The sequence below is a fragment of the Oncorhynchus masou genome, chromosome 20 (assembly GCF_036934945.1).
Source record: "Oncorhynchus masou masou isolate Uvic2021 chromosome 20, UVic_Omas_1.1, whole genome shotgun sequence".
Classification (NCBI taxonomy): Eukaryota; Metazoa; Chordata; class Actinopteri; order Salmoniformes; family Salmonidae; genus Oncorhynchus; species Oncorhynchus masou.
Genome location: NC_088231.1, coordinates 2,230,602 through 2,252,891, shown reverse-complemented (window position 1 = coordinate 2,252,891; position 22,290 = coordinate 2,230,602). Strand labels below are relative to the sequence as shown.

Below are 22,290 nucleotides of genomic sequence, written 5' to 3'. Positions count from 1 at the left end.
TCATGTGCCTGCAAAGCATGCACTGGGTTTGGGCTGAATTGGCCACAGGTGGAAGCCAATCAAGTTGTAGTGACATGTTAAGTATGATCACATTTTGTTGCACCTGAGCTCAATTTGAAGTGGCATAGCAAAGGGGTGTGAATACTTATGTAAATGAGATTTCTGTATTTCATTTTCAATACATTTGCTAATTGATTAAATCTTTTTTTTTTCACCCATCAACATACAATATCCCATAATGACAAAGTGAAAAACATGTATGTTGATGGGTGAAAAAAAAAAGATTTAATCAATTTTGAATTCAGGCTGAAACACAAAATGTGGAATAAGTCAAGGGGTATGAATACTTTCTGAAGGTTACTGTACGCTCTACTAGTCTGGACAAGGTACACAATTAATGAATTGAATGTCGCCTACAAGTGGGCCAATTGACTGAGGCTGTGATGATCAAAATGTAATGCCTGATTCACACAATACTACTATGGTGAATGCTTACCCAGGCTGATCTACAAATAATGAGTAGTTATGATGCAAGGGGATTTGTAGGCACCTGCACGGTCAAACAAGCCCATAAACCCCTCCATTGATTGGTCTTTTGACTAAACGAAAAATCTCAAAAGATCTGATATGATTGGTCAAAAAACTAATTTAGTTAGGGGAGGGGGGAATCAGAATTGGGCTGCTTCTGTAAACACAGCCTTAGTATTCATCCCTTAAACCACAGCTCCAAGAGCAGTTATGAAATGTGAATTGAGAAGGAATTAACATTTTCATCTGGTATACAGTTTCAACATTTGTCATTATGTAATGAAGCAATACAATTATACTTTAGGACCAAGAAAAGCCCTCCTACACACTTTCCCTTTCCAATGAGGCAAAGAGAATAAGTGTGCAAATGCAAATCCTGTATTGGGTGACATGTGAGCTCTATTAGAGCACCTGAAATCCCTGGATTGTATATACACGGCCTCCTAATTGGCCTCACCAGGGAGTGACACTGCATGACGGGGGAGTGTGATTGGATGAATTCAGTTCAGTGGAGACCTTTTCAAATTGGAACAAAAGAAAAACATCTTCTAAATATAGTTTAGTATTACATACCATTTCCAAACAGACATTGTATGTAAATGCTTTTACATTGTAAAGCTTAGCAGAACCATCCATACCCCATAAAACCAATAACACGTTCACACTGTCATGCCAACCTGTGTGTGTGCGCAAAAGAGCGAGAGACCAGCATAAAAATTAACCCACAACCAAAACTGTGTTTGAGAAATATTTTCTTATTCAGATGTATAGCCAGTGAGAACAGACGTTGTAATGGAATACTTGGTTACAGTAGGAGAGTAGTAGAAAGACAGACACCAGACCACCTCAGTTACCATGGCATCCCTCAATAGTCAAACTAAGATAGACACATCAAAAACTACCATAACGGATGGCAATAACTGTCCTCTAAAGGACACTTTTACTTAAGTCTACGACAAGCATGTTATCATGTTTTGAAAAAGACACCATCAAGACATACTGATATAATTACTCTCGTGTAAAGGTATGAATTCATAGCTGAAATTAAAAATATGGCGTAGTGAGTGTGCATATGGTAGATTTAACTGAACTGTAGGAGAGGGCGGGTCTGAAAGTAGTAGGACGCTGGAGGGCAGTGCGACCTCAAAATCAGGGTGCTCGGCTTCGTTAAGGGAGATGGGGGTGGGGGGGGTGTTGCCTCTCGCCGTTTACAACATCTTCCTCTTCTCAAACTCCTGTGGAGAGAGGGACAGAACAGAGGGGGGAAAGAGATTATTATTCATGTGGATTCACACAGTTCGTTTACATCTGGAAGCTACAGGGGTGGGGGATGATGGGTGCTAGTAGTCCCCAAAAACAAACTTTCCTTTGTTCCCGGGGTTGTGGGGGATGTCTTCGTCACAAATGGCACCCCCATTCCCTACATAGTGCACTACTTTTGACCAGAGCCGATGGGTGCCATTTGGGATGTAGACAATATATTTATCTCATTGGGGATTAATGAAGAGTTTATAAAGTACAAATAAATTCAGAATTGTTATTTCAGATGCAAAGATAAATACCTTACACACCGAATAAGGCGCTATGCAAGGCTCATATACAGTGTGGAATAGTCCAAACACAGAAAACATGTATATTCACACCAAAGCATCAAGATCCATAGGCATGTGACATGACAGTGAAAAATATGTGAAAGTACATACACCATTTCCTAAATATCAGCAGAGGAAGGGCGATAGAACAAATACTCTCCTTCCCTTCCTCCTAGAATTTCCAATTTCACAGAGGAAAAAGCTTATTTTATGCAAATGTCTTTTATCAGGTCTGCAACAACAGATGCATGTTGCTGCCCATTGGAAAAGGCCTTACTTTAAAAAAAAAGCTGGATGCCTACTGCCACCAAGTGGTTGAACAGATCTACTTCGGCTCAACACTCAACTTTGACACAGTGCTAGAGCAACTTGGCGGGGTGTGCATGTGTCATCTGTAATGTAATGCTCAGGAGTGTTAAGGGATGGGTTAAGTGGATCTGTACGCGCCGATCAAGGTCAGGCCTTTGACTTCCTGGGAAAGAGAGAGAGAGAGAGAGAGAGAGAGAGCGAGAGAGAGAGAGAGAGAGAGAGAGAGCGCATGGGGTTGAGCGGGGCTGTGTTAGGGCTTCATGGTGGCCCCGAGGCATCAGGCACTCTCTGATGGATGAAAGGAGGCAAAGGATGGAAAAAGGGTCCACTCAGAGACTGTTCTGTCTGCTACTGCACGGCAAGTGGTACTGACGCACCAAGTCTGGTCCCGACAGGACCCTGATCAGCTCCTAACCCCAAGCCCTGCTTATTACCTGTCCTTCTGCCTAGTCATCCGTACCTATATGTACAGATCTGCCTCAATTACCTCGTACACCTGCACATCGACTCGGGACCCCATGTATATAGCCAAGCTATCATTACTCATTGTGGATTTATTCCTCGTGTCATTATTTTTCTATTTTACTTTTCTATTTTTTGATGCATTGTTGGGAAGGGCCTGTAAAGTAAGCATTTCAATGTTGGTCTACACCAGTTTTTTTTCTCCAAAACATGTGACATAAAATTCGATTTGAAGAGGGCGAGAGAGCGAGCGAGAGATGCAAGAAGGATCGTCCTTGTGTGTGACAAATAGTCAGGAGGGGAGAGTGTCAAAGGTGCTCAAGACAGAAAGAAGGGGAGAGGCAGAGCAAGATGAGAGATGAGGGCAGGATGAAGGAGAGGAGAGAGGGAGGGATGAAGAGTGCTGGTGTGCGACAGGGACATTTTGTCAAGAAGGGAGGCCATGAGAAAGAGTGAAAAATGGAGAGAGCAGCACACATGGGTGAATGGAGGTTTATGTGGGCTTGACAGAGTCTGCGTGGAATGCTAGGTGAGTGGAGTTTGCACTTTTGGATCTATTCTATCGGTGACAAGCAAGCTTAATCTAGCGCAGTTACAGTATTTGAAAGAAAACAAATACTTGAATCTAGGTGTGGACACAAGGGGCGCTTCACTGACCAAGCAAAACCCCTAAAGGGTTAGGCATTGCACTGTACTGAGAGCTGAGCATGTTATACCAAACCAAACTACCCCCCACTGGCACTACTTTCTTTGTTTGCTCTGGTGTGTCGTGTGTATTATTACGCCGATTACAGCAGCCGCCAATGAGATTAACAGAGACGTATGAACACAATGGGCTGGGAAATTAACAGGCCGGGAAAGAGTTTTTCATCATTATGCGCAATGATTATGAATTAAACCAAAACAGTGCTACCACCGCACAAATCCATATCTGTGTGTTCGGGTTTGCCACACTGTGCTCGCTCGTAATGAAAGAATAAGATGATGAATGGGTGTAATACACACTTTAACTTTTTATACGTCTTGTTAAAACTGCCGTCCTCCGGTGATAAATTGAAATAAACAGGCAGCAGCAGCGGAGCTAAATTGCCCGCCCCGGCATCAGCCATGGTTATTCATTTCCCCCTTTCACCTCGCTGTTGCCTTTTGTTTATTACGTATTTAAAAAAGTTAAATCCCAAGTCCCACAACCTTGCTTGTTAACGAACCCAAACACTGAAAACATCAACAGACTCAAGTAGAGAAAAACTCAAAACGTACTCAACCAACAGTAAACTCTGTTTAGTTCGTAGTTTTTTATATATATTTGAGGGAAGAGGCAGAGTTGGGATGTGAGACTAAAGTAACCCTTTTGCCGTCCTCCCCCAGCTGCGATGCGAGAACGATACGGTCCGTCGCACCACTGAATGACAAATGTTCTCTCTCTACTGGTCTCACCCATAGAGTTGGCTAGAGGGCTCTTGAACCATGGAAAAGAGAGATGAGCTCTTTAATACATATCTCTAGTCTCACCTTGAACATGGTGCTGCCCAGCTGGGCAGGGGACATGCTGACCACAACGCCCGCCTGCTGTAGGGCGGCAATCTTCTCTTTGGCTCCGCCCTTTCCCCCTGCGATGATGGCACCGGCGTGACCCATCCTACGGCCCGGCGGGGCAGTGAGCCCAGCGATGAAAGACACCACAGGCTTGGCATTTGCTCCCTGGGGGGGAGAAAGAGCCCCAGTCACTCTTGTATTCTCAGACAAATAACAGAATAGACGCTGCAAAACAGACAAAATGTCTTCCTGTTAACAGCCCCTCTTAAATAGGCATTCTTAGAAGCCATCTTACATTATTATTAAAACAGATGGTAGCGTACAGTAAATGTTTTCTTCACATTCATGTCAATACGATATTACATGCTCTGTCCAGATGTGTGTGAAAGAGTCAATGAGACCATTTAAATTGCATGGGTATGAGCGTGGATGGGCACACATACAGCCTCCACACACACACACCCCTCCCTGCCATTTCATATGATCTCATTCTTGCAGAAGCAGGTAATTAGTCACACGGACACTGATTAGCTCTGGCCCCGTCCGCTCAGCTCGTCCTGATGGATGGCTAAATTCAACATTCGAGATAATCTTCCCGTGCTGGCGGGAGGGGAGAGAGAGCTAATATTTCACACTCAGGAATAACATCATACTGGGGATGAAAGACCTAAGGGTGGGGCTTGTTCATTAGGGCACGCGAAGGAAAACATTTTGAAATGGGTAGCGAAAAATGAGCGTTTCCTATTAGACCAGGTACTGTCGTAACTACCCATTTCTGTACATTTTTTTGCCAAATGAACAAAATCCAGACCTCTTCAGAGGCTCTTTCTCGGGTACTTGCCTTGTGATAAGGCTCTCCCTCCATCTTTCTCTTGCGCCCTCTTTCTCTCCCTCATTCCGTATCCTTCAGAGGCATTAACACGGTGTGTCAAACAAACTGGCCGACAAGCCAGGGAAGGTGGGCCTCCTGCATATGGCTTGACTTCACTTCTACCATTTCAACACAGGCGTTCCAAATGGAGCACTCCTGAAACTGGCAGGTAGGTACAGCAAGACGACTCCTATTCATTTCAACAAGCTTGAAGACACTGGATAATTGTTTAAGCAGAGCAGCCAATCCGCTCGTCTCTCAGCCAAGAAAATCCATTTTTAAAAAGGTAAAAATAAAAAACCTGGCTAACAACGTACAGTATTAACAAGAGATGGCTCTGAAAGCAAATGTTCACTGAACGGGGGAATATGACTGCAATCAAGGGAAAAAAAGGTGCCGAGAGGATTCTAATTATTAGAGGTGAATGTTTCCTCTTGTAAGGTGGCCCAACATTTTTTCCCTTTAAAATGGGTGAGATCGAGGGTGGCCATGCCGCCCTGCAGGCTTTTGTTCCACACCTGAATCTACTGCTCAGCTGCTTTTCAGGACCTTGACGAGCTGAAGCAGGGCTGGAGCAAAAGCCTGAACATTCAGTAGCTCTCCAGGTGGAGGGATGGCCACCTCAGTTTCAGAATCTCTATTCACAATGCCTGTCCCTGTCCATACAATCTTATTCATTATGATCAACAAGTCAAAACTGATCCTGGATTCATCAATGCAAGCCCAATGCCGTTCCTCTAGCTAGGCCCTCAAGACTCCAGTTCCGGCACTCGCTTATCCCGTCCTAATGAATTCACAACTTTGACAAAATGAACCATCCCCGTGTGTATCAACACTTAAATCTACCTAAACATGTTAGGCTGTAATTAGTCAATTAATGTTAGTCTTCCCTCAGAGAAGAAATCGGTGCATAACAAGAGAAGCTGAATTAGCATTTGAATGTTCCCACCGCCTTTGTCCTCCATTGTTAACCGGGGAGATGCATTACTTTAGTAATGGAACGAGAGAGAAGAGGAGGAGAAGGTTGTTTCCCCCACCTCTTCTTCAGTTCGTTCCCCCACAGGAGGGGCGGAGCAGGAGGCAGGGTTTTTTTTCGAAAGGGGGAAGCCTTGCTGTATGCTCGAGGGTAGAGCCTCAATCTTGTCAGATTAAGACAAACAGACAATTACAAAATTTACGAGGCCCCCTGTTCACACACTAGATGTGAATGAGTCTGCTGCCTCACCTCTTTCTAAAATCACTCCCCTGCCCTCCTAGACAACAATTGGAGTGTGTTAGTGAATTACAAGGGCTTGGCGTCATGCGTAAAGCACCTAGGAGAGAGAGAGAATGCAAGAGCAGGGGCTAAGAGAGAGGATAAAATGAAAAAGGATTAAAGGATACATTTAGTGTTCACGGAGGGTTAGCTGCCAAATACTCTACACCTGTCTCATTGGAAAGCATGGGCCCAACGGTGTTCGGTCTTAGTTAGCCGTTTAATTTTACAAATGCATGGAGACTGAATAATACTAGGTGGGATTTAGAAGTCTCAAAAAGAAAAAAAAAGAGAATGAGACCTTCTGTAAAGGTGACTTACACAGAATAAAAATGTAAAAAAATGCAACATGCAACAATTCCAATTTTTTTTACAGTTTGTAACTGACTAACTGTAAAAAAAAAGTGGAATTGTTGCATGTTGCATTTTTTTACAGTTACAGTTCATAAGGAAATCAGTCAACTGAAATAAATAAATTAAGCCAAAATCTATTTCACATGACTGAGAATACAGATCTGCATCGGTTGGTCACAGATACCTTCTGCCTCATACAGTGTGACACCTCTCCTTCTCATAGAGTTGATCAGGCTGTTGATTGTGGCCTGAATGTTGTCCCACTCCTCTTCAATGGCTGTGTACAGATCCTCGCGACGTGACCATAAATAAAATGCAATTGTGTTGGTTACCCGTAGTTTATGCCTGCTCATACCAAAGCCCCACAATGAGGCACTCTGTTCACAACGTTGACATCAGCAAACCGCTTTGCCCACACGACACCATCTTCCCGGTACAGTTGAAAACGGGATTCATCAGTGAAGAGCACTTCTCCAGTAGTTTGTGCAGAAATTTTTGGGTTGTGCAAACCCAGTTTCATCAGCTGTCCAGGTGGCTGGTCTCAGACGATTCCACAGGTGAAGAAGCCAGATGTGGAGGTCCTGGACAGGCGTGGTTAAACGTGGTCTGCTGGTTGGACATACTGCCAAATTCTCTAAAATGACGGAGGCGGCTTGTGGCAGAGAAATGAACATTCAGTTCTCTGGCAACAGCTCTGATGGGCATTTCTGTAGTCAAAACTTGAGACATCTGCCTCCCGGGCTTTGTCGTAGACGGCCGAGAACAGAAAATGGCGCACAATTGGCCCAGCGTCGTCCGGGTTAGGGGAGGGTTTGGCCAGCCGGGGTGTCCTATCGCGCTCTAGCGACTCCTGTGGCGGGCCGGGCGCATGCACGCTAACACTGTCACCAGTTGTACGGCGTTTCCTCCGACACATTGGTGCGGCTGGCTTCCGGGTTAAGCGAGCAGTGTCAAGAAGCAGTGCGGGGTTGTGTTTTGGCGGACAACATGGCTCTCGACCTTTGCAACAATGGAACAAGACTAACTACCAATTGGATACCACATAATGGGGAAAAAAAGTGTTAAAGAAAAATCATAAGAAAACTTGAGCCATCTGAGGCATTGTGTTGTGTGACAACTGCACATTTTAGAGTGGCCTTTTGTCCCCGGCACAAGGTGCACCTGTGTAATGATCATGCTGTTTAATCAGATTCTTGATATGCCGCACCTGTTAGGTGGATGGATTATCCTGGCAAAGGAGAAACAATCACCAACAGGGATGTAAATAAATGTGCAATTATTATTTTTTCAGTTCATGAAACCAACACTTTACAAGTTGCCTTTATATTTTTGTTCAGTATATTAAAACAGACAGGTTGGAAAGCAGCCCACAGTTAGAGGAATAGTTTTAATATGTAGGCCATGCAATGACCTCTAAAGTGTGTACTAATTTTAGCTCTGCGAAATGAAAAACATCAGTGCAACTTTTGGGTGCATAGATCTCCCTTTTAAAGCTCCTCTTTTGTAAATTAGTTGATTGTCTATTTTTAATCCACCCCATTCCTTGTATTGGGCACATTGTGTCAAGTGTTACACTTTTAATAAAGACTGATTTGACAATTTGATCTCCATCCCCAAACTTCAATCGTGTACAAGTGCTCACCAAATGGCTGATTGCGATCTTCAAGACATTTCTAGTCGATCACCAAAAATGTCTGTAGAAAGGCCAATGAATGATAAAGGCTTGCTCTTATTTTTTGCACTGTTGGCAGAAGATACACTTGATTCAGAAGCCCTGCGCATCGGGTTGGCAAAGTGATCCCATTTTGAACCATTTCATTTGTCTCAAAACATCGTGCCTACAGCTTTCACAACCCCGGCCACAGCAAAGTTTGATACTAGCCTACGTGAGATTTCATAACTTTTAAAAGAATGATCAGAGGGAGACTTCAACATCATTACAAAACGATAATGATAATGTATTTGACCTACTACACAAACCTCATTCCTACAGAACTGTTTTTATTAGGTTAACGTAAGTTAAGTAATGTTTTTTTTTTAAATCTGAGAAGTAGATCTCTGCCTTCTCTTTGACTGGGAAAATGATCTTGGTTGGTGATCACTGCTTTATACCAACCCTATTTCAACAGTCTTTACCCAGCACAACCAAACCTCTGCCAACCTTAAAGAATATTTATAGAGAAATTACTTAAAACATGCAGGTAAAATGTTGTACAACTTATGATAATTTACTAGATGTAATAACGTGCTTTCATAAGGCTTAAGTAACATTATCTTATGTGTATGTATCAAAATGTCAACTGACTCAAAATCAATTTAAGACCAAGAGCTCCGCTGTCTGCCCTGTCTTCCGTAATGGAATCGATACGAGGCCGTCGTTAACAGTGGCGACGTCTCAAATGCACCCTAGTCCCTAAATAATACACTACTTTTGACCAGAGTCCTATGAGCCCTGGTCAAAAGTAGTGCACTATACAGAGAATAGGGTGACATTTGGGATGCACCCAGGGGACATCTACTACATCTCTTCCAGGAAGATAAAGTTCAATTCATGTAATGTTGCCTGACCGTTCATTGATCATGTCCTCTGCGTATTTCACACCAAACCCTCATTTGTAATCTGTCCAGTGTGATGAAATTCATTAAAGAGCGGTCCCAAATGGCACCCTATTCCCTACCACACTACTTTTGACCATGGCCCGGGCTTTGGTTGAAAGTGGTGCACTATATAGGAAATAGGGTGCCATTTGGAAGGCAGCCTAGGATGATGTGTCTGCTGTAACTAATAGATTGACAGGTTTGAAGGTTTTTCATCTGTGCAGAAAGAGATCATTTTGAAATGTCAATCTCTACTGGTAAGGGCATACCAATGTGATATTGTATTCTACTTTTCATCAGAGTCCCAAATGGAACCCTATTCCCTAGTGTAATTGTATTGTACTTTGCACACAGGGAGCTCTATTTCTAAATAAATACATTTTGTATTTATTTTTGAAGCACATTATTTTTTTTAGGCAATATGGATCTTGCCATCTAGCCACTTAGCTAGCAAACCAAATGCATAGCTGGAGCCCTGAGCTGGATATAATTTACTTGGCAAATACATGGTTAACTTCGTTATAACTTGTAGTTTTCTGAAAAACCTGGGAATTTTGGGAAAGCTACCGACATTTTGCAACCCTAGAAAAGAAAATGTCTGATGCATGGAATTGTTCAATGAGAATCTAAAGAGAGGAACGTCAATTTAGGGCTGGCTTTGCATTCAGTGTTTTCATTTCTCAACGTTGACAGAACAGCAGCCCAGATGAAACAATTTCAGGCTTTGGTTAAACTGCTGCCTCTGTGTGGAGCGTTGAACACCAATCGACTTTCTGAGAACTAACCCGCGGCTCACACGCTCAAATTGGATGAGCCGGTTTGTACATGAGGAAGGGAGAGAGGCTGCGTCCCAACTGGCAATGTAATCCCCATGTAGTGCACTACTTTTGACCTGGGCCCAAAGGGCTCTGGTCAAAAGAAGAACACTATTAGGAAATAGGGTGCCATTTTGGCCTTAGCCAAAGAGTTGTTCTCCCGACACAGAGGGTGGTGAGAGAGAGATTTGCATGCATTAGGGCAGCAGAAAGCACATCAAATTCATATTTATCTGCCGAACACCTGACACAGACAAACCGCATAGCGTGTGCACACATACGCGTCACAAAAATCTCCTTGCTCAATCAAAATTCTGTGTCTTGACAAACCTAGAGGGCAACACACACACTTGGCAATAACTGTCGCTGAAAGGCACTTAACCACTTTTCAAGCCTTGCATAATTCACCAGCCATGCTCCAATCGTCAGTCTCTCCCACACCTGCCTGGAAAGTGTCAATCAAAGGTGTATTCTGCACCATGAACCCTAACCCTCTCTGGAAGTACATGCACTCTAGCTCACACCCTCAGCCTATCCAGAACCCAAGGTCCATTAGCAGGTGGAAATACACACAAACAGTGTCTTACTATACTTGAGGACTTTTGGGAACCAACAATTGTTTCCTATTGAAAATCCTATTTTCTCTAACACTAATTCTAACCTTAAAATAGCCTTTTTATACAAGTGAGGACCGGCAAAAATGCCTCACTTCTCTGAATTTTAGTTAGTTTACAATTCTTGTGAGGACTTCTGGTACTCAGAAGTAAAGTAGAAATGCATCCACTCGCAAACAGGTTTTGGGACTGGGGGCTCTGGGTGTGCCCTCCTGAGGGCAGAATCAAAGCGATGAAAGGGAGTACCTGACAGAACCACTCATCTTTCCAAAAGGGTCTGGATGATTCACGAAAGCACTGGTGGACCATTGACAAAGTGTTAACAGTCTGGTAGCATGTTAATGTGTGTGTCTCCTCTTACAGAGTTGTGCTGTTTGAGGTAATCGGCAGCATTCTCCTCGGCGTTGCCGCCGATCTCGCCGATCAGGATGATGCCGTCAGTCTTGGGGTCCTGCAGGAAGACCTCCAGGCAGTCGATGAAATTTGTCCCATTGAAGGGGTCCCCACCGATGCCTGAGCAAAAATCACACAAACCATTAGAACAGTTACGCTGCTTATATCCATAAGATGGATGTCAGATGTGACCATAGGCATAGAGTACAATGTACTTGTCATTTTGATTTAATATGTCACTAGGAAATTGTTATGTACGCATTAAAAATAACTACACTGAGTGTACAAAACATTAGGAGCGCTTTCCTAATATTGAGTTGCACTCTTTTTCACCCTCAGAACAGCCTCAATTCGTCAGGGCATGGACTCTACAAGGTGTCGAAAGCATTCCACAGTGATGCTGGCCTATGTTGACTCCAATGCTTCCCACAGTTGTGTCAAGTTGGCTGGATGTCCTTTGGGTGGTGGGCCATTCTTGATACACACGGGAAACTGTTGAGCATGAACAACCCAGCAGCGTTGCAGTTCTTGACACAAACCAGAGCGCCTTGTACTTACTATCATACCCCGTTCAAAAGGCACTTCAATATTTTGTCTTGCCAATTCACCCTCAAGTCTCAATTGTCTCAAGGCTTAAAAATCCTTCTTTAACCTGTCTCCTCCCCTTCATTTATACTGGTTGAAGTGGATTTAACATGGAGCATTCAACAAGGGATCGCAGCTTTCACCTGGTCAGTCTCATGGAAAGAGCAGGCGTTCCTAATGTTTTGTAAACTTAGTGTAAAGTATTCAGACCACTTGACTTTTTCCAAATTTTGTTACGTTAGACATATTCTAAAATGGATAGAGAAAATAAATCCTCAGCAATCTACACACAATACCCAATAATGGCAAAGCGAAACCAAGTTTTTCGAAATGTATTTGAAATAAAAATGTTTTAACACCCAATTAAAATTAAACACTGTCAATTCCTAAGAATTTGTAAGACTCTTATTTGCATAAAATGGACAGAGACCAGTCTCAAAATCAATCAGCAGTGTTTATTCTCGAGAGTACTGAACATGATACAGTTTACCACAGGTTATAAACTGAAAATGACGTCATTAGTTTTCGAACTGTCCCGTCTCTTCTTCACCCTGGTACAAAGGCTGTATAGTTCTCAAACCTTCCCACATCGTCTCTCACCTACTTAGATAATTTACGACCGAGCCAAGGTCTGCCTGTGTAGATAAGTATTCTAGCCAGTCTGACTATAAGTTCATTCATTTCTACCAAGGAACGGACAGTCATTGTTCTATTTCTTGATTGTAATTACACACATTATATTCAGTACTAGGATAAAAAGAACATTCATACATCTATACAGTAACATAATGGTATTCTGATTAGTCAGTCCTGATTGAAATGTATACATAATTAGTCATTATTGATAAAAAAAATCCCTTAACACTTACTTACATAACTATTCATACCCTTTGCTATGAGACTCGAAATTGAGCTCAGGTGCATCCTGTTTTCATTGATCATCCTTGAGATGCTTCGACAACTTGATTCCAGTCTACTTGTGGTAAATTCAATTGTTGGACATGATTTGGAAAGGCACACACTTGTCTATATAAGGTCCCACAGTTGACAGTGCATGTCAGAGCAAAAAACAAGCCATGAGGTTGAAGGAATTTTCCGTAGAGCTCCGAGAAAGGATTGTGTCGAGGAACAGATCTGGGGAGGGGTACCAACATTTTTTGCAGCATTGAAGGTCCCCAAAAACACAGTGGCCTCCAGCATTCTTAAATGGAAGAAGTTTGGAACCACCAAGACTCTTCCTCGAGCTGGCCGCCCAGCCAAACTGAGCAATCAGGGGAGAAGGTCCTTGGTCAGGGAGATGACCAAGAACCCAATGGCCACTCTGATAGAGCTCCAGAGTCATTTGTGGAGATGAGAGAACCTTCCAGAAGGACAACCATCTCTGCAACAGTCTACTAATCCAGGCCTTTATGTTAGTGGCCAGACGGAAGCAGCAACTCAGCAAAACGCACATGACATCCTGCTTGGAGTCTGCCAAAAGGCACCTAGACTCTCAAACCATGAGAAACAAGATTCTCTGGTCTGATGAAACCAAGATTGAACTCTTTGGCCTGAATGCCAAGCATCACATCTGGAGGAAACCTGGCACCATCCCTATGGTGAAGCATGGTGGTGGCAGCATCATGCTGTGGGGATGTTTTTCAGTGGCAGGGACTGGGAGACTAGTCAGGATCGAGAGAAAGGTGAATGGAGCAAAGTACAGAGAAATCTTTGATGAAAACCTGCTGCAGAGCGCTCAGCACCTCAGACTGGGGCGAAGGTTCACCTTCCAACAGGACAACGACCCTAAGCACACAGCCAAGACAACGCAGGAGTGGCTTCGGAATAAGTCGTTGAACGTCCTTAAGTGGCCCAGCCAGAGCCCCGACTTGAACCCGATCAAACATCTCGGGAGAGACCTGAGAATAACTGTGCAGCAATGCTCCCCATCCAACCTGACAGAGCTTGAGAGGATCTGCAGAGAAGAATGGGAGAAACTCCCAAATACAGGTGTCCCCAAGCTTGTAGCGTCATACCCAAGAAGACTCAATACTGTAATCGCTGCCAAAGAAGCTGTAACAAAGTACTGAGTAAAGTGTCTGAATTCTTATGTAAATGTGATATCAGTTTTATATACACACACACACACACACACACACACACACACACACACACACACACACACACACTAACAAGAATGTATACAAACTTGTTTTTGCTTTGTCATTATGGGGTAATGTGTATAGATTGATGAGGGGGGGGAAAGGATTTAATCAATTTTAGAATAAGGCTATGCCGTAACAAAAAGTCAAGGGGTCTGAATTCTGTCAGAAGGCGCTGTATTTTGTCTATACCAGGGGTGGACAACTAGCAGACCTTTTTGTAGTCCCGCAGAAAAAAAAAACTTCTCTCAGGGCAAGTGTAGAATTGAATTAAATTACTCTAAAACTTAAGAATATTCTCTCTGCTGAAATTTTCCTTTGGGCTCTCAAAAGGCTAGGGCCGGCTTTGACTGCATGGATGGGTACGCAGACCCGCGAGCCACTGAGGCCCCTCATTATCAGTTCAGATGTGTTAGTGGCTCCCACCCCATCAAAGCTGTATATCGATGGTTTATAAATTTGCAGTATCTTTATATCATAACGTTTAGTCCCACGTACCGATGCAGAGAGACTGTCCCAGGCCAACTTGTGTAGTCTGGTGCACAGCTTCGTATGTGAGAGTTCCCGACCTTGAGACAATGCCTGAAAGATAAGGAGAGAATGAGGACAAGTTCCAATTCTCTTAACAAGCATCCTTCCCTTTTCCCCTTCTTGAGCGGTAAGGAGGAAGAATGAATTTAAGTATGGGAAAGGACCTCTATTTATACTGTATGGGTGCGGCCCAAATTGCACCTTATTGCCAGGTTCTTATTTGTCCAGAGTAAATAACCCACGGACACTAGAGATGCTTTAACCAAGTTTAATTCTTCCCAAAGTTTCTGTATAGCTGTAATCAGACAGCAAAACATTTCTCTCCATCAAAGTTATTTACATCCTACTTAAGACACTCCCTCTCTCCAATCCTTAGTTTATGCCCAACAGGAAGAAGGTAAACAGATACTAAACCATGATTACTCCCTTAAGTGGAACTGACCTCACCCCTCACCTCCTGACCTCAACCCCTCCTTCACCTAATCCACAGATATCCATCTGTCTTCCTTAAATCAACACGTCGCTCTCCTCTCCTCCATCAAACACATGTCAAAGCCTTCTGGCTTTCTACAGAGAACCCTTAACTTCTGACATAAAGCCCATTCTCTCACTCTTTCTATTCAAGGCTTCTTCTCTATCATCTATTTAATATCTCAATGTTCAAAATGACAAACCCAACACTATACAGTGCAATACGTTTGACTGGAGCCCCATAGACTATAGTGAATAGGGTGCCATTAGGGACGCACACTGTATGCCTTTGCAATGAGCAGCAAGTGGTCGAGGATGTCAGTGCAGCGATGCAGCTCCCCAGCAGTCACTCCATCACTACACCAGTGCAGGCTGGTGGGAAGAGCTAGAGGAGGATGGGTTCATTGTAATGACTGGAACAGAATAAAAAGGAACAGAGTCAAACATGTGGTTTCCATATGTTTGATGTGTTTGACAGCGTTCCATTAATGCCATTCCAGACGTTACAATGAGCCAGTCCTTCTATAGCTCCTCCCACCAGCCTCCAATGCACCTGGAGAAACATTTGCTATGACTGCGTCTGATGCCTAGTGCCTACAGGACCGCAGCACTGACATCTTCTCAAACTGTCTGCCATGAGACAGTGAAGAAAATAAACCGCTTGTTCGCTCGCCGAGCAACTAGCGTGGATAGCCACATGGGTCCTTTCTCCTTCTCTGACTCATTCTCCCGATTCAACTACACACATGTCATTTTGGAGACTGAAGCACCTATCGTGGGATCTCTAACCTACTGTTAACTTTCCATAAGAAACAGAACAAGCCGTTGGTCTGTCAGCATCATGACGTAAAAGCGGATTTTATTCAATGAGTCACTGAGATGAATGCAAGTCAGCCAGGCAAAAATATCTCACCAATCCTTCCTTTCTTGTGAATGTGGCCCGGCATGATCCCGATTTTGCATTCTCCCGGCTGCAAAATAGGAAAACACAAAGTTGATACCAAAAGTGCGTGTGTGTTCTCACCTCTTACGTTGATCATTCTAGAGCAGTTGCTGCCGATGAGGCGCGTAGTGCCCTGGCGCAGCAGCTTGTGTGTGTGTATGTAGATATCTAGTATATATCTATATATATCTATATATATCTAGATGATATCTATATATCTATATATCTAGATAGATATATATATATATATATATATATATTCTTACATTAATAACTCCAGGGCAGTTGGGGCCGATCAGGCGGGTGGTGCTCTGGCGCAGCAGCTTGTGTTTGACCTTGACCATGTCCTGTTGGGGGATGCCCTCTGTGATGCACACCACCAGGGGCATCCCGGCATCAATGGCCTCAATGATGGCGGCACCCGCAAACGGAGGGGGCACGTAGATCACTGTGGCCTCTGCCCCGGTGCCCTCTCTCGCCTGTAGGTGCGGACAGAGGGACATGGTGAATTTAGGGCTTGCTATTCATCCATGTATGCATTTAATTAACCATTTCTTAACCAGGCAAGTCAGTTGAGAACCAGGTCTCGCTTAGGGCTCAATAAGACCAGAGACAAGAAATAGCGGAACACATTTAACCTCCTTGACAGAGTTGAAGACGGGCACGCCGAGGTGTGTCCTCCCCCCCTTGCCGGGGGATACGCCACCGACTAGCCGGGAGCCATAGTCGATTGCCTGCTGGCTGTGAAACGTCCCCTAGAGATGGAGAGAAGGAGGAAGAATCAGAGAGAATCAGCTAGTCCCAATCCACCCAGTCGTTTCTCACTTGACCTTAGCCCACTTCAATGTTTGATTGCAGATCTGTAAGATGGAAGCAATATCGTGGAGTTCCTTCAGTTCAAAGGATTAGGGCCAAGGGGATGGGAGGCAGCGGCTGACTGTGATAGATGGAGCGGGGAGTTGTCCAGGTCACTAGCGGCACCAATCGCAAACCTTGAGATATCATTAAAGCCAGGTATAAGGGAATGAGGAGAACAGGCCTGCCATCCACCATTAATCAACAGGGCAGAATGGTGCCCAGTGAGGGAGGGGGCACGGGAATCAAGCTGACATGGATGGGCACACGGACACTGCCAGCATATTAAGACTAGGTACAACAGCAGGTAAATCAAGGACTATGTGAATGGTGGTCAGAGAGGAGATTTGGTAAATTATTTTCAGGTATTAGACTAATTGTCACTTAGTCATGCATTTAGATCAATGGGAAACTAAGTAAAATTCTACTTAAATGTAATTTAGGATTTGCCTGTAAGTGAAAGGGGCTTAGGTTGGCATCACATACAATCAGTTTAAATCCAACTCAGGCACACTAAACAACCATAATCAATGGCCTTGTCTCTGTATTTCAAGAGGTCATCAATAAAAAAGCATTTTTTTCTTTTTAAATCACTCACAGTCCCAACTTTACTTTTTCAGGGACACCAAGTCCAATAATGTGTCGTAATATTATTAATATTCAACCTGCCAAGTTCCATCAGCCTTCTCAGTTAATAATTACAGAGGCTGTCTAGAAACGCTATAGATAAGTGGCTACGAGGGCCAACTACGACACGTCCAAATCAATGACCCTAATGTTAAAACTATAATTACCAGCAGTTAAGAGAAAGGAAAGACTGAGCCTGCACTTTTTCCCCCCTCGCAACACAGATATCTTTACATTTCAATTTCTTCCCTCCGCCAGTCTCATCTTTTTTCTTCCTCTGTTCATTTATAATGCAACGTCTGCTCACTTTGCTCTTTTCTCCGGTGGTGGCGGTCCTAGCGATCATCCACTAATGAGCGGACAATGAATTTGAAGTATGGTTTGCTTATCAAGCCACGGAGGAAAGTCAGTGTGCAGCAGCAGCAACACTTGAGTCATTGCTCAGCCCTTTCTAATTAGCATGAGTATTCATTAGAATAACTATATTTAATAACCCTATATTAAGTTAATGAAGAGTTGTTGGGGGGGGGTATTAACCTACAAGGTGCAAGAGGAGAGAGTTGTTCGCTTGTTGGACAATGATGCCGATACTCTTCTTTTGACTGGGCCTACCATCCTCACCTAAGACAATATTGGGGAACGAGATTATGCTGTCATTTATCTGGGGATAAAGTGCTCAGTTGCAGATAAACTAGCTACTGTGCTACTGTAGGTAGATCGTCGACTATGTCTGTTGACAGTGAAACACAAGCCTGATTGGGTTTTTGTGTTTCACTGTCAATAGATAACCCAATCAGGGTTGTGTTCATTCGGCACCAAACGGATGAGAGCAGACAGACAGAGGGACTACCTGGACTTGTTCAATAGGAAATGCAAATTTTGCAAAAGTTAAGATCTCCTTTGAGTGCCGTAATGAACACAACCCAGTTGAATGCAGACAGCAGCCGGTGTCGGCCAGGTGTTGTGTAGCCGACATACCTGCTTCCCTGTGAAGCCTTGGCAAATGACCTTGGTGTCTTTATCAATGTAGAGGTTCTTTCTTGAAGCAGTATAACAGCTCCTTACTCCATTTTGCTGCACTGCAAATGGAGACAGAAGGAGAGGTAACATTTCACACACACAGGTGACATTTCCAAAAAACTGTATTGTCATGATGGAAAGGGGAGAAGGATTCCCATCTAGGAGACAGTCCAGTGTTGTTGCCTGAGCTGTTGTCACATGTGCCTCTGATTACTTTAAATCAAACAGACCTGATAGGCTCTGGGCCTATGTTCCAAAACTTACAGTAGAACTGTCAGCAGTAAAACACACATACATTATCCAAGCATAGTGGTCGATATAGCGTGTTTTTGCTGCCCATTGTGCCTTTTCTCTCATGATTGATATTGAAAGGCAGGGAAAGGGGGATACCTCATCAGTTGTACAACTGAACGCATTTAACTGAAATGTGTCTTCCGCATTTAACCCAACCCCTCTGAATCAGAGGTGTGGGGGACTGCCTTAATCGACAACCTACTGTTCCCCAGGTGTGGATATCTGCCTTGCTCAGGGGCAGGAAGACAGATTTTTACCTTGTCAGTTCGGGAATTTCATCCAGCAACCTTATGCTCCTACCCGCCAAAATAAGCCTATGCATGGTATTAGTCTGTGCAGTTCTGTATGACAGTCATGGTGAGATTATTATTTCACAAAAGGCAAGTTATAAATAAGGGAAATGAAACAAATGACCATGAATGTGTATAGTAATCTACATACATTTGTGAGACTCAGAAGTGGAAATTCTGCTATTTGGCCATGAAGGCTTGCTTAAAACCATAGGGCAACATCATGGTTGCATGTGACGTTCGTTTGCTAGCTAACGGTTAACACTTCATGTTGTTGTTTGTCCTCCATTTGTGTTGAGCATTGAACTAAACTGAGGCAGAAAATCAATTTAAAAAAAACTTTGATAGGATCTGATAGACTACTGATTGATAAGGTTATTTTCAGGCTTCTGCTCAGGGGCAGCTGGTCCACAGAATTAGCCAAGAATCCTATGAGCTTTTGACCTATACTATTTCTATGAGCTGGTCAATGTGTAGCTAGCAGATTATAACAGTCTTATGTGATACTACGTTAGCCGTTACAGGATAGGTGCTGTTTGGCGTAGCACAGAATTTGAAACCAACCTTAACGATACCATCTTCGTTCTCGATTCGGACAAACGTATCGCCAAGTTAAGGATGGTCGAAAATTATCTGTGCTATGCCAAACATGAACTTACTTATCCGGTAACGGTTAATGGAGCATTGCCTTAGCCTATTGCTATTGTAGAGCAATGACATGCTAAAAACAATTGAGTAAAGAGAAGAGACGGAATGGATGGGTGACTTAAGTCGTTTCATACCAACCAACCAGTGTTGGAGTAGTGAACTACATGTAGTTCAACTAGTAATTGAACGACATTTTGCAGTATCTTGGTGGTAACGTTAGTTGAACTAAATTCAAATATAGGCAACGTTAGAGTTGTCATCAGTTCATTTTTTCCCATGTGGCAGTGTAGCTAACTACTAAAACGTCAGTACTTTTTTAAGCAAAGAGAAAGGTAAATGGGTTAAGTAGTCAATCATTTCCTTTATTTCTCGGCATCACTGCATCAGACCTGCCTAATTCTCACTTTAAACAGCTTTGTGTTTCATATGCTAATGTAACGGATGTAAAATAGCTAGCTAGTTAGCGGTGGTGCGCGCTAAATAGCGATTCAATCGGTGACGCCACTTGCTCTGAGACCTTGAAGTAGTGGTTCCCCTTGCTCTGCAAAGGCCTCGGCTTTTGTGGAGCGATGGGTAACGATGCTTCGTGGGTGACTGTTGATGTGTGCAGAGGGTCCCTGGTTCGCGCGAGGGGACGGTCTAAAGTTATACTGTTACACTAAATCACATTCTGTTAACATATCATATATGATATCATATATGTACAGGTGCAGTGATATGTGAGGTGCTTAAAGCTAGTGATGGAGATATGAGTCTCCATTTAAGTAAACCATTTCTTAAATGTAAGGTATACTAAAGCTGTTTCTTTCAGAGTGAAATAATTGGTAGCTTGGTTAACTCTTTTCAGAGTACTAGTAGCTTCCCCCAACACTGCAACCAACATAGCCTGTAGCTACTTCCATATAAAAGAGATGCAAATCACAAATGGAAAGCTTTTACGAGCTGGTTGCAACGTACAATACAATGGGGGAGTAACGTTAACGTTAGGTGGCATTAGCTTACCAAGCTACCAAAACAACTAACTAAATGACAGTTACAGTATAGCTATCTCGTTTATAGAATTGACATGCTAAATATAAAGCCTAAAGGACAAGCACGGTCAAAGTTCAGTAGTTCGGACTGTGGCCTGGAAATTGATGCGCTATCAGCATGCTAAAATAGTTAGCCAGTATAGATGTACGAGGGCTGAGTGCCATGGCTAACCTGTGCGCAAGAACCAACAAATCCCGTGCAAAACGTGCTCCGTGAAGCACTTAATTTACCAGAAACTAAACATTGAATACTTTAAAGGAGAACACATATGTTGTTCTACTTACAGAGCAGCCGGGCAAACAATCTACTATGCGACATCTCCGGTCATTCACCAATGACACCGGAGGCTAGGGACCTAAACGTAGAAGGCAAAGGGCTGACTATAAATATGCCCAACTAAAACAATGTGTTGCAAAAACGTTTGGACTTGTTCAACCGAGATACCAATGAAATATGTTGTCATTATACCAATTATTTAAGTCGCTGACAAAATTAGTACAACCAGTGAGATGGAATTTTCTCAAGGCAAATATTCAAGGTTGGCTTTAAACAGCAAAGAATTCTGGATAGTGGAGTTCAATCACTTTCATCATCAACTCGGATGAGGCCAGCATGCCTCATATACTAGAATGCGTGTTAAGCCCATCATAGAAATCCCAAGGGTAAAACCTGGAAATGTGATTCTTAGAGTGAACAAAAATGTAAAAGCAACATGCAACAATTTCAATTTTTTTACTGAGTTACAGTTCATACCAGGAAATCAAGAAATGTAAATGATTTCAGTAGGCCCTAATCTATGTATTTCACATCATTTAATAAATGCCATTTAGCAGACGCTTTTACCCAAGGCAACTTACAGTCATGCATGTCATGGGCTCCCGAGATAAAACTGCCTCTCAGTGCAAGAGGTATCATTGCAGTCCCTGGTTCAAACGCATCACATCCAGCTGGGATTGGGAGTCCGAAGGGCAGCGCACAATTGGCCCAGCGTCATCTTGGTTTGGCCAGGGGTAGGCCGTCATTGTAAATAAAAATTTGTTCTTGCCTGACCTGCCTAGTTAAATAAAGGTAAAATGCATGCATACATTTTAAGTATGGGTGGTCCCATGAATCAAACCCACTATCCTGGCATAGCAAGCACCATGCTCTATCAACTGAGCTACAGAGGACCACAACTGGGAATTCCCAAGATGAATCTGTTGATCACAGATACCTTGAAAATAAAGGTAGGGACATGGATTTAAAAAAAAAAAACAGACAGTATCTGGTGTGACCATCATTTGCCTCATGCAGTGAGAAACATCTCCTTTGCATAGAGTTGATCAGGCTGTTGATTGTGGCCTGTGGAATGTTGTCCCACTCCTCTTCAATGGCTGTGTGAAGTTGCTGGATATTGGCGGGAAGTGGAACATGCTGTCGTACACATCGATCCAGAACATCCCAAACATGCTCAATGGGTGACATGTCTGGTGAGTATACAGGAAAATGGGAGAAATTTGAATTTTTTTCAGCTTCCAGTAATTGTG

The 22,290-nt window shown here is 43.3% G+C and overlaps 1 protein-coding gene across 1 annotated transcript; it reads right to left on the bottom strand.

Moving 5' to 3' along the window:
* Positions 1–1,263: 1,263 nt before the first annotated feature.
* On the bottom strand, positions 1,264–21,156 carry LOC135506692 (succinate--CoA ligase [ADP/GDP-forming] subunit alpha, mitochondrial). The gene is made up of 9 exons (XM_064926014.1): positions 21,049–21,156; positions 18,459–18,559; positions 16,637–16,753; positions 16,265–16,477; positions 15,969–16,026; positions 14,552–14,635; positions 11,296–11,447; positions 4,404–4,592; positions 1,264–1,763 (listed from the first exon to the last, which is right to left on the bottom strand). The coding sequence occupies exons 1-9, from the start codon at positions 21,080–21,082 to the stop codon at positions 1,737–1,739; spliced, it is 975 nt and encodes a 324-aa protein (XP_064782086.1). The 5' UTR covers positions 21,083–21,156; the 3' UTR covers positions 1,264–1,736.
* Positions 21,157–22,290: the final 1,134 nt, after the last annotated feature.